Source organism: Poecilia formosa, unplaced genomic scaffold (genome assembly GCF_000485575.1).
Source record: "Poecilia formosa unplaced genomic scaffold, Poecilia_formosa-5.1.2 Scaffold55, whole genome shotgun sequence".
NCBI lineage: Eukaryota > Metazoa > Chordata > Actinopteri > Cyprinodontiformes > Poeciliidae > Poecilia > Poecilia formosa.
The window spans coordinates 2,577,770-2,590,488 of NW_006799994.1; the positions used below are offsets into that span (position 1 = coordinate 2,577,770).

General features: G+C 41.3%; 1 protein-coding gene across 2 annotated transcripts in view; it reads right to left on the bottom strand.

The window, feature by feature from the left end:
• Positions 1-3,892: 3,892 nt before the first annotated feature.
• Positions 3,893-12,719, bottom strand: part of kcng4a (potassium voltage-gated channel, subfamily G, member 4a) — a 27,453-nt gene continuing 18,626 nt past the window's right edge. For both annotated transcript variants that reach the window (XM_007553283.2, XM_016672067.1), the window contains exons 4-5: positions 5,092-5,314; positions 3,893-4,685 (exon numbers count right to left, since the gene is read on the bottom strand). In XM_007553283.2, coding sequence (XP_007553345.2) covers positions 4,063-4,685; positions 5,092-5,314 — 846 coding nt within the window. In that variant the 3' untranslated portion in view covers positions 3,893-4,062. The remainder of the gene's footprint in view (positions 4,686-5,091; positions 5,315-12,719) is intronic.

Here is a 12,719-nt window from a genome sequence, read left to right on the forward strand (position 1 = left end):
TGATCTGTGAGCGGCTCAGTGAACTCTTCATAGTTTAACTGTCCAGCATGAAGACCGACTCTTAGTCTGTAATCCGTCACATTTGATCATGAGAAGCTGAATTACGTCACTGCGCCATATGCTAGCTGCTGCACCACTGCTCCCAGTAATCCCATCACAGCTGAGCCAATGAAACCCAACACCACAGTGTTTGGACCCAAGTCACTTAGATGTCAAAACAAATGCATGAAGCCGAGTTTCAGGCTAAAACCTGAGCATGTGAGGTTATAATCCCAGCTTTAATCTAGATTACAGCCACATCTGGCATGTTCCTGCATATCCCTGCTACTCTGCACCACTCAGGAGAAAAACAAAATCATTTGATCGGCCTGAAGGCAGCGGTGGGTCGAGCCAGACCCCCTGCTGGGCCGCAGGACAGAAAGCTTCCCATAAACCCCGGAGACGGCGGCCTGCGGCAGCGTGAGAACAAGACGATGATGTAACTGAGCTCCCGGCGTGCCAGGCCGCCACAGCTGCTTCACTTTCTTCTTTTCCAGCTGCAGGAATGTGACTGAGCATCAGCGGCAAGCCAAAAGATTAAACCTCCGAACTCCGAGAAACCAAAACAACCAGAACCCAGAAAACGGATTTCTCTCAGATTACTAGGAGAGCTCTTATTTGGAGCATCGCAAAGTACATTTCATGGTTCTTGGCGCTCACGCATGCTCCTTGTCTAAAACAAAAACTCCCTTTTTCATTTCCATCCTTTTAATCCCTAATTACAAAATTACAGTAGGGATCATCCTGCAGAACAGAGCTCAGGAAAACTACTTACCACTTACAGATTGCTTTGAGTTTCCTTCTTAGTCACACTTCAATGTTTCAGATCATCACATTTTAATACCAGACAGAAAAAAACGGTTTAATTAAGAAAAAAGCCATCAGAACTAATCTGCTCCTTTTTTCATTCATAAATTAACTAAGAATAACCAAATTTAATGGCTTAATTTCACCAACCTCACCCAGGCAGGATTACAGTCAGACCAAGAAAATAGTTTAGGGACTCCATTAAAACATTTAATCAGGTGAAAGGCAGCCTGTAATTAATTAATCAGCAAAAAATAAGCAACATTTTCCATTTAAAACCATTTCCAGCATCCAATCAGATCGTTTGTAGAAGCAGAAATATCCCAAAGAAGCGGCTTCATCGTCCATCACTGTTGGCGGATGTAGCCTGTGTGCTAGATATACGGGAGTACCAGAAACACACAAATACTAAGGTTCCACTCAGGACTTCAGTATGAAAAAAGGTGAATAATTTACTAATTATTTCCAAAAACATCCAGATGATCCTCCAGGCTTCTGGGAAAATATTCTCTGGATGGTTCAGATGAAAGTGTTTCTGGAAGGTGTGTCCCATAAACCGATACGGTGGGACCGTTCGCTTCAAACGGTCCGTCTTTTAAAGCCATTTTATCCCTAATAAATGTCGTTTGTATCAATTCTTGTGAAAGATTTTCACAAAAAATGTTCATCATCATAAGTATTAAGTAAAAAACGCAGCATGTTCTTACAGAAAAAAATGAGCTAATAAATAAAAATAAAACTTCAAAACAAAAACATCAGATATCATGTAGTTTTTTTTACAAAGGTTGTGCATTAGTAACATTTTAGTGATATTTGTAACATAGGAACAAAATGTAACAAAAAGTGAACTGCTTAAAAACAATCATAAAAACAAAGAACTGTTCTCACTAAAGTCGCATCGTTCAGCATGAAGAGGCGATAAAAATATTCAGATTGTTCGTTAACGCCGCGTCGCTAACGAACGGCTGTTAAAGAAAAACTGACGGCTCACCTGTCTAGGAAACGTTTTTCTACCTCAGGTCTTCAATATAAAATGTTTTGATGATCTGAAACATTTAAATGTGACAAAAAGCAGAAACAGAACAAACCTTGAAGGGGGTAAATACCTTTTCACAACAGTATGGGGCGCTGTTTGTGAAGTTACACAATAAAATTTACAGCAATATTTTGATTTAATTAGTCATAAAAATGGGTGTTCATTTTTCAAAGTTATATTTTCATCATGTTATTCATTCATTTATATATGATTAATATTTAATTCATAAGCTAAATGGTGAATCATATCTTTAGTTTGGATCTATGACATTTCTAAGTTAACTTTTTTCTGTACATAAACTAAACTATTGCTGTTAACTTTTTACAGTGTAACTGTCCAAACTGAACTCAGACGTTTCCAAACCATCGGTTATTTATTAGATCTATCAGATAAACAGAGAACAGATATACGTTACATTTGGGTTATAATGCTGTTATCATTTCTCCTCAGAACATGAAGCTTCTCATGTATAAACTATGAGCTGAACTTCTTTGCATTCATAGCAGGAAGGTTGAGTAAGAAACAATTTTAGTTCATACTTTATGCAGCACATTGAACAGAAATGAAAACTCGGATAATGTTGCAGTCAGTTCACAGTGGAAGGAGAAGCGACTTTGGGTTTAATATTGCAGGTTTATGGAAGCAGCGTGTTTGGAATATTGCTGCAGAAGCCTTCAGGTCTCACAGGAACCGTCCAGTTTAAAGGGCCGTTTCCAGTCTCTCTTCACGTTTACAGTCAATGCATCAAAAACCAGAAATACAAAAAAAAGATACATTTTTTATTTGTATCCAAAATAATGCGAATGCCAGAACTGGGCAGTTAGGCTTTTGGGGTATTAGTCCCTTGGAAGTTGCTGTGTTTTAAAGCTGCAGTTGTAACTTTTATTAAAAATATGTTCTTCACATATTTGTTAAAACAGATTACATAAGGCAGATAATCTGTGAAAAAAAAGGTCCTGCTGAGTCAGAAGCAACCAATCAAAGACAGGGGGCGGGTCTTAGTGCTGTCAATCACTCTCATGCTCACAACCTCAGCCTTTCACTCTGCTATGCTACAACATAGTCATAAATGCTAAGGCTAGTTTTTGCTGAAAAGTCATTGTACAAGAATGATGTGGCTATTCAGCCATATCGAAACATGATCAACACCCAGATGTTACTACTGGCGGAAACGCCAAAGAAGACAACAGGAAGTGGTTTTCTTTGTTGTTTTTGTGCAGCTGGCTCCACCAGGGCATCACAGTATCAGTTCATAAAAAGTTGAGTCGTTCCAACATGTTGAATCCATAATTCTCCTGTAAAATGGCCGACTACAATTTTCCCAAAACACCGCATATGTAGCTGCTCCCGAGTGGGCGGGGCTTGTTACTGAGTAAAACACTGACATCTCCTCTGATTGGCTGATGGATGATGAGCGCCAACAGCTGAATTATGAATATATCTCATGTGTTTACATCCGTCGCTGCCATGAATGACTTATGGCATTAACAAGCTTACTCATGGATGATTTGGATATAATTTCTTAGTTAAAGCTGCAGTATATAATTCTTTTAATTTGTTAAAGCCGTTTTCATGTTGTGACAGTTTATGAGACAGATAATCTGAACAGATCAATCTCCTCGCTGAGCTGCTACTGCCAAAGATTAACCAAAAACAACCAATCAGAGCCAGGAGGATGGGCTTAGCGCTGCCAATCATCCTCGTGTACTCAATGCTTAATGTGCTAATGGCGAAACAACTTACAGTTACAGCACCACCATCATCAATGGCTAATCTAACTAGCATTAGCATTCATGCCAGGATCTGTTGACATGAGACTGTGATTGGCAGCAGTAAGACCCGCCTCCTGGCTCTGATTGGTTGTTTCTAGTTGGTAGAAAACAGAGGAGCTCCATTATTTCACAGATTATCTGTCTGACACACTCACAACATGGTGACAATTTCAACAATAAAATGATATTTTCTGTGAAAGTTACAAACTGCAGCTTCAATGAAAACACAGAAATAGTGAAATTTTGGTTTTTCAACTTGAGCAAAATATAGACAAAAATTTGTTCACATTTGTAATAGAAACGCAACTACTGTCATGACATGGAGACAGTTTTATCAAATATATCAAGGCCATTTATTTCTTTTAATTAAAGTTGCAAACTGCAGCTTTAAAGTTTTGTGAAGAACCTTCAGAAAGCCGCAGCTGGAAGACTGTGGTTGTTGGCTTCCTGGAGCAGCGCCTCCATGCAGAGCTCCTTGGTTTGGTCCGGAGGCCCAGCAGGGGGCGACCCCGCCGCCTGCTCCTCTCCCTGCGGCTCCACAGCGCCCCCGGTGGCGGCGGCGGCCGCGGCAGCTGCCACCTCCTCCTTGAACAGCCGGTCGTGCTCCATCTTCAGCTCCTGGTAGGAGCGTGAGAACATGTGGAAGATGGAGGTGGCGGGGAACGCCATGATGAGAATCCCGCTCAGGATGCTGCTCAGCGCCACCACCTGGCCGGGAATGGAGCGCGGCACCATGTCGCCGTACCCCACCGTCGTCATGGAGATGATGGCCCACCAGTAGGAGGCGGGGATGCTGCTGAAGTCGTGCGGGCCGGTGAGCTCGCTCTCGGCCAGGTGGACCAGCGGGGAGAAGAGCGTGACGGCGACGCAGAGGAAGAGCAGCAGCAGGCCGAACTCCCGCGTGCTGCGGCGCACCGTCAGCCCCAGAACCTGCAGGCCGAGCGAGTGGCGCGCCAGCCGCATCACGTACAGGATCCGCAGCGCCCGCAGGATCCGCAGCACCAGCCCCAGCTTGTCCAGGTAGCCCTTTCCTGAGGAGCCGTTTGGAAAGGTGAAACTATTTATTTAGTTCAAAAGCTAAATATTTATCACTCCAGTCATATTTGCACCATGTTATTCTAATGTCTGAGTTCCAAACTAAATATTTAGCATTCAAATAGTTTGTAAATTAAATATTTAGTTGCCATTCTAAATATTTAGCTTTTTAATTAAATACTTAAACTACATATTTAGTTTGAAAACTAAATATTTAGCTTCCAAATAAATATTTAATTTGGAGAAATATGTTTTGTTCCTAACTAAATGATTAAGTCTGAACTAAATATTTAGTTTGTAAATTAAATATTTATAAATAAGTTTTTCTCTGAAGAGCTACATGAACCAGTTTTGGCTGTTGGTTTCCTCCTGGGTATTTTTCCTGACGGCGGCCCGTCTCACCTCCGCCGGGCCGGTCCGTCTCCCGGTTCTGGTCCTCCTCGCTCACCACCAGGGAAACGTAGTAGGGCAGGATGGCCATGGCGTCGATGATGTTGAGCGGCCCGCGCAGGAAGTCGAGCTTGCTGCGGGCCTGGACGAAGCGCAGGACGAACTCCAGGGAGAACCAGGCCACACACACCGTCTCGATGATGAACATGTTGTAGCATTTGGAGGAACATTCGCCCTGAGGATCCAGAGACGGAAGAGGAGCGGAGTCAGGGACGACAGCGAGGAAGACGGATGGAGGGGGACACAGGAAGACAAAAGTCCTGAGGTCAGATAATCATCCATTAATAAATCATGAGTTACTAAAGCTCTGCCGCCGCACTGAGACATCACACCCACACAATCCGTCATTTATTTAATTGAGAAGACTTCAGAGATTAATGCAGCCGTCTGTGGAAGCTGCAGCAAAACCAGTCAGGTTCCCTCTGACTGCCGACATGAAACAGCAACAAAATAATAAAACCCATCAGTTATGAAAGATTTTAGGCTTTGAAGCATCAAACTAGTTTCTAGTTTTGCATTTATTGTTACACTTCGTCACAATGTTTCACTGCTGCAACCTGATTTCACCAGTTTGGTTTTAATTTTAAGACAAATGGACTGAACTTACAGAGCGCCCATCCATTTTCTTACACCCTTGTCCCTTAGTGGGGTCGGGAGGAGCTGCTGCCTCTCCAGCTAACCGGGTGAGAGGCGGGGTCACCTGGACAGGTCACCTGGACAGGTCGCCTGGACAGGTCGCCAGTCTGTCACAGGGCAACACAGAGACACACACCTAGGGGCAGTTTGGAGAGGCCAATTAACCTGACATCATGTTTTTGGACTGTGGACTGAACCCGGAGAAAACCCACCATGCACAGGGAGAACATGCATCCATGCAGAAACACCAGGGCCGGGAATTGAACCCAGAACCTTCTTGCTGCAAGGCAACAGCGTAAATATTTAGGTTTTATAATTATTTATATTTGTGCTTTTTTCATTGTTAGTAAGTAAAATTTATTTTGAGATACTAGACCTGTTAGCAGCGCTTTGCATCTATATTTTGTACGGCTTTGGCTAAATTAATGCTCTGAATGTGTTGCTATTTTTTGAGTCTCTATTTGCCGGTTAACAGCTGGAGCCACATTCACCCATTAAAACACATTTAGGCAAGAACAACGGGGGTTATGTTGCTCAGGGGCCACAAAGGGCCACTGAGGTCTGGTTCATGAAGAACCGGGTCAGAGACACGGAGCCGCCCTGGATCCAACGGATCAGAAAATGATCAGAGATCTTTTGTGTCTTTTAGCTGCAAGTTTGTTCTCTGAATAAAATATAAATAAAAATCTGCACAGTTTGAAATCTTTTTCCTGAGACCCTCCTCTCATCCCTCCCTCCATTTTCCCGTCCTTTTGTCATTGCATTCAGTCTGCATTTGTCTTTTTCTCCTCCGTCTCTCTCCATCCCTCTCCCCTCGTTTATTTCCACCTCTCCATCTCTCATTCTGTTTGCTCTGCGGTCGCCGCTCTCCTCCATCACTCTGTAAAACAGACGTCTCTACAGGACCCTTCACCCCTCCTGCTCTTGTCCTCTGTGCCGTTTCCTCGTCTCAATGCGACGCTGCGGTTGCTGCAGCTCTGCATGGCTGCATGATGCCGACATTAATCTGTTTGTATTCTTAAACGACATCAGGTTACGTCACATTTCATCCAAAACAGGATGAAGGACGTTGTTTAACACTCCGCCTCTAAAGGATTTACGCTCTGGTTCTGGCATCTGGTCTGGGAAATATACATTCGCTGCCACTTTATTAGGTACAGCCAGCCTGCTGTTTGCTTACACAAATGTTCTCACTGCAGCAGAAACGGACTGATTCTGACCTTTTCACCAAATAAAAATCCAATCTGCTCCACTTCCACATGTGGAACTAAATCATATCTGAACGTCGCATTTTATCCAACATGAGTCAAAATTCAGCAGCAGAAGAATCCAGACAGTAAATCTAAACTATGGCTGAAAATGATGATAACGAAGTGATGAAAGCAGTCTGAGTCAGTGAACGCATCACATCCCAACCGACCACTCCTGGTTCAACTCCACGTCCAAACAGAAACAAAAAAGATTAAACTTTTTTAAACAGCTCTGCAGGCGGGAGTTAGCATCACAAACTCAACCATTTTGACCATTTTACAGAAAATTTAATTTTCTGTAAAAAAAAAAAACTTTTTTACAGTAAACTCACAATTATGGATTAGCATAAAAACTGGAGGGGCTGAACAGAGCAGAATAGCTCCACATCATGCCGCCCCTAGACGGATTAGCGCCCTGGAAGGAGAGCCCTATTAACGCCCCAAATGCTCACCGATGTACCAATGCCTCAGGAAATTATTTACCCTGATCATTTTTATTTTTTTTTATGAATGACAACAAAACAAAAACAGCGTCTGAATTAAAACTGCCTTCAAACTATTCTGATGACAGGAGAACAGAAAACATTTATCTTTGCTCATATTAACGGATTTAAAGTTTATTTTTAAATTGTTGCAGATTAATGTAGTTGAATTCTGACTCATTTGCTGTTGGGATTTATTGCTTTCCGCGCCGCTGTCGGTTCTGCTGAAAAACGGACCAGATCTGAGCAGATTTCTCCAGAGGAACCAACCAGGGAATATTTAGCTTAGAAACGACGACAGATTCGATGGTTTAAAGGTTCCAGAGAGTTTCCGCTTCAATAAATCAAACCGAACTGTTAACCTTTACTCCTCTGCTCCTCAATCTTCCCTGGATTGTTTTCCTCAGACCTCTGCCAAGCCGTCCTATTAATCTGAGACGTTTCATTTATTCCCCTCGCTGCCGCTCCTCCTGCTGACGTTAGGCCCCATCAGGGCTGCCTGACCTCTGCCTGACCTCTGCAGAGGCGGCCATTTTGTTACGGCTGCAGCTTGTCACCACTGACAGCTGTGTTCGGTCCAGTTTGAAAATAAAAGCAACCACAGAGATGATAACCAAACCCAAACCCTCAGCTTATCGCCTCTGGAAGAGTCCCTCAGGAAGTGACATCACATTTCACCCAGGCAGCTTCCTCTGTGGTTTCACACTGAAGTGTGTCAAGGTCAAACGAAGACAAAAACCACCAGGAGGGGAAGAACTTTAGGAAAGACAAAACGCCTGAAAAACAACAAATAATGCAGTTCTTTACTTCCACTGTGGGATTTTAGTAATAAATATTATTTATACATACTAAGGATAGAAAAATGTTTTTTTAAGTTACAAAAATAAAGTCACAACATTACCAGATTAAAAAGGAAAAATCATCTTAAAAGTCTTAAAATTATGAGGGAAAAAAGTGATTTTAATGAGAAACAAGTTTGGAAAGAGTTAAAATCTGAGGTGAAACTTCAGTCCGTCTGGTTTTCTTTGGAATAATCGTTTAACATTTTAAAGTCCTGCTGAAATATTTATTTATTGCAAAAGCTTAACTTCACAAAATGTTCAACATTCTTCATTTTAATTTTTTATTATTTTTGATGTCGGGGAAAATGAAGACCTTATTCTGGTACCGTTATGGCTTTGTTGTTGTGATATCTCAATTTTATTGTTTTATTATGAGCACAAAGAAAATACTGCAGAACTATAATTTACCTGACATAAAAGTCAGAAACATGAAGGCAGAACCCTGAATTTAGACATTTTAACAGCAAAAACAAGTTGATGTGGGAAAATAATAAAATAGTTTGTAAAACAGACGATTCAGAAACAAACAACCTAAAACATTCTCATGTTTTATTTTCAGCAGTCAAGTTTTTCTCTCCTTATTTACATCCAAACATGCAACAATTATGACTGAAATGATTCTTCAGGTTCAACGTGATGAATTGATTATCGAGATGATCAATAATCGATTGCTAACTGGAGAATGGAGACTGCAGCTGCATCCTTAAGAGTCTAATAAACAAATGCTGTTTATTAGCAATAAGATGTTTTATTTGAAAAGTAAATTAATTATTTGCATTTTTTAATGTATTTCTAACACAAAAAGGTTTAAATGAAAAATATGCAGAATGTGGAGTTTTTGTAATCTGATAAATTGTCAGAATAATATATTTCTAAAGTATTAGTTTGCTTCATGTCTGGCAGCAGTAAACCAGTACTGGACCGACCAGTTTGACCAGACTGGGAGTGGAACTGGTGATGGGTCCGGCAACACCGATGTGCATGTGTCCAGCCCGCAGACCAAACCGTGTCGGTGAGCGTGTTGGTTTCAGCAAGTCACGTGACCGATACAGGAACTGTTTCCAAATGACATTAACACGCCAAACTGTGTTTATAAGGAAGCGAATTTGTCAAAAGCATTCTTAATCTTTTACAGCATCAACTATGGAGCAGCTTCAAAGGAAAGGTTTCCTCAGTGTGGGACCGTTTTGACTGGAAAATAAATTTGTTTTCATTTTGTTGTTTCATCCAGTTCTTGTCAGTTTCTACTTGATCTGAATCCAAATTCAGCTGAAACTGACTTTTAGTTTACTTTCATATTATGTTCTGCAGCTTAAATGTCGCATGTTTAACTAAACTGTCTTATTTAAATAAATCCACCTCCTCAATGCTGAGGCATCATGAGGCATGAGAATAAAGTCCCAGATTCTGTGTGAACTGGACGTGTTGTTCATGGATCCTCTGACCGGTTAGCTCAGCGTTAGCGTAGCGTTTCCAGTCTGACGCTGACCTGCGTTTGTTTTACTGTTTTCAGATTCATTTCCTGTCAGCTCCATCGCAGCTTTCCTTGAACCTCACCGTCTCGTTCTTTTGTCTGCTGTGATGATTCAGCAGCCCGGCTGCAAACAAGAACAACAGAAATGATGACATTTCGCTTCTCAGTGAGTTTTTCGTTGCAGCAGACCTCAATCCTCTCAGCTTTGAGCAGGTTTTCCCGGCTTCAGATTAAAGAGAAGACGGAACGGAACCAGAGGACGGCTGGGGGGAAACAGGAAGATGTGTTTCTGTGTGTCGAGCCACTCATGCGTTATTAAAGAGCAAGAATCAAGTGACAACTTCATCTGTCACTTCGCTGCTCTCCAGTTACCAAATTTCTGCAGGCAAACATAATAACAGAAAGTGCTGCAGGTGGCAAGGTGAGATAAAGAACAGCAGCTCAGAAACACACTGAGCATTAAGACAACACAGCTTCACCTGCGACCGGCAGCTGGTTCACCAGAAATGCCTCAACAGAGGAGAAATGAGATGAATGAGATGAAATGAAATGAACTGAGATTAAATTAGATGAATGGAGATGAGATGAACTCGAGGGTCAGAGGTCTGCTTCCTGCAACAGGAGGAAAGCCTGTGGTGATATCTGAGGCGTGGGGATTCCTTCTCATGTCTCCATTATTCATGCAGAAGGATGCAAAGCGTGGGCTGCGATCAGTAGCACTGTTGCCTAGCAACCAGAAGGTCCTGGGTTTGAACCCCAGGCTGGTCTCTGGGTTTCTCTGGGTTTTCCAGCTTCCTCCCACAGCCCAGAAACTCGACTGACCAGAGAGGAAAATCACTGCCAGGGCTGGACCACATGCTGAAAAACGTATCGCAATATAAACGTTTCATCAGCTCATATCGATGATTATTGATTAGGTTTGAATATCTGAAATTCTGAGACTGTTGGCGTGACATTTCCTGTTTCATAGTTTTCTCTCCACAACATGGTTTATTTTTAAACAGTTATGAGACATTGGGGCAAAACCTTAAACTGCTGCACGCTACTCAACAGGCTGTTGCTAGGCAACCAATGAGTGAGTCAGTTAGTTGATGCTACCCAGGTAGGCCTTTCCTCTGCCTACATCCCCCAGAATGCCGTGCGGCTCTGGATCAGAGGTCAGTGAAATTATTGAATATTCTTTTGATAATGATCTAATTTCTATAACGATGAATATTATTGATTTATTGCCCACATATTATATACAGGAAGGGATGAAGATCAGAACTGCAGGTTCTGAGGAAGAGGAGATTCGTCTCCCAGTAAAATGTCACATAATGCCTCCGGAATATTCCTGATGAAACATGATTTATAAAGTCGCTCCTTTAAATAAAACAGTTTGAACCAAAATGTTCTCATTTAGTTTCTGAAATCCACGAGTTGAACTTTCACTGCTCATAAAAAAATAAAACTTTTACTTAAAGTGAAAGTTTAAGGAAGCACATTTTACTGTTAACATTTTACAGCGATAGCTTTAGCTAAAATGTATCTAAGTGTCTGTACTCTTGAGTACATTAGAACCAACTGCACCAATCAATAGATCAATATATTGGAACAAGTGATTAGATGCAGATGAGTTTTAAAAATACGGTGAGTCGTAGTTTTGATTTGTGTTTGTTGGGATGTGAGTGTGTCTGCAGGTACAGGTGTGTGGATAAAAGATGCTGCGATGCTATTGGCTGGGAGCCTGCAGCGTCTGACTCCGTCTGCAGAGGGACGTGTGTTTGTAACGCTGCTGCTGGGTGGAAACCTCCAGAAGCAGAGCAGCTGCTGTGATTGTGTTTAAGTGAGAGTAATTAGTCTGCTGCAGCTGCTTCGCCTCCCTGACCATCACGTCACCGCCTTCCTCTGTCGTTCCCCACATGGCCACCAGGGGACCCCATGCGTTTCCTGCAGCGCCATTAATCCCTCCCCACCTGTTCACGGTCATTAATTAGTCTGAATATTAACAGACCTGTTTGCCATGCTGTTGGTTTCTCTGCGGTCTCTATGGCAACCAGCGGTTTGGTAGGATCATCAGTCTGTCCTGAACAGGTAGACGGAACACGGAAACGAAAAGGCCACGTTTCTCTGACGTCATCAAATATATTGAGAATATTGAGAATTAAAGTAAAGAGTATTGGCTTTGAGAGGAAATGATCCATATTTTAGAACTTGTTAAATGTTTTATGAAACTAAAAGATTCATCAGCACCTTCATGAAGCACAGCGACTTCTCAGCAGGTTCTGATATTTTTTCATCTTACTAATTAAATGTACAAGTTTTCATTTAGAAAAAGTTTCAAAAGTCAAACATTTTCCATTGTTTGTTTGTTTTCATTCTCAGGTTTTTTTCAATTTTTTCTAAAATTTTCACTGAAATATAATAGAAGAAAAAAAAATACAAGGAGATTTCTGTGTTTAAAAAGTCAAAAAATCTGCTAGGAAAAACTCAGAAATTTGAGATTAATCTTCAATTATCTAGAATTTCTGAATTTCAAAAGTTTAACTTTTTGATTTTAGAAACCTCTAAATGAACACAAGGTTGTACGTTTAATTAGAAGCATGAAATCAGAAATTATGTAAAAATTTCTAAATCATTTCTGAGATTAAAATAAAAAATAAAAAAAATTCTGGCAAATCAACATTTCAAACTTACATTTCCATGGTTTTTTGTTTTATATATTTTTTATTTTTGATATATTTTTTGATATATTTTTTTGTTATTTTTTTATATATATATATAAAAAAAAATTCCCCTCTCACCCTCCGTGGGTGGTCTCTTTCATCCTCTGAGCTCGGGTCCTCTACCAGAGGCCTGGGAGCTGTGCCTAGAACTGCACATTTCTGGACTGAGATGTCTGATGTTGTTCCTGGGA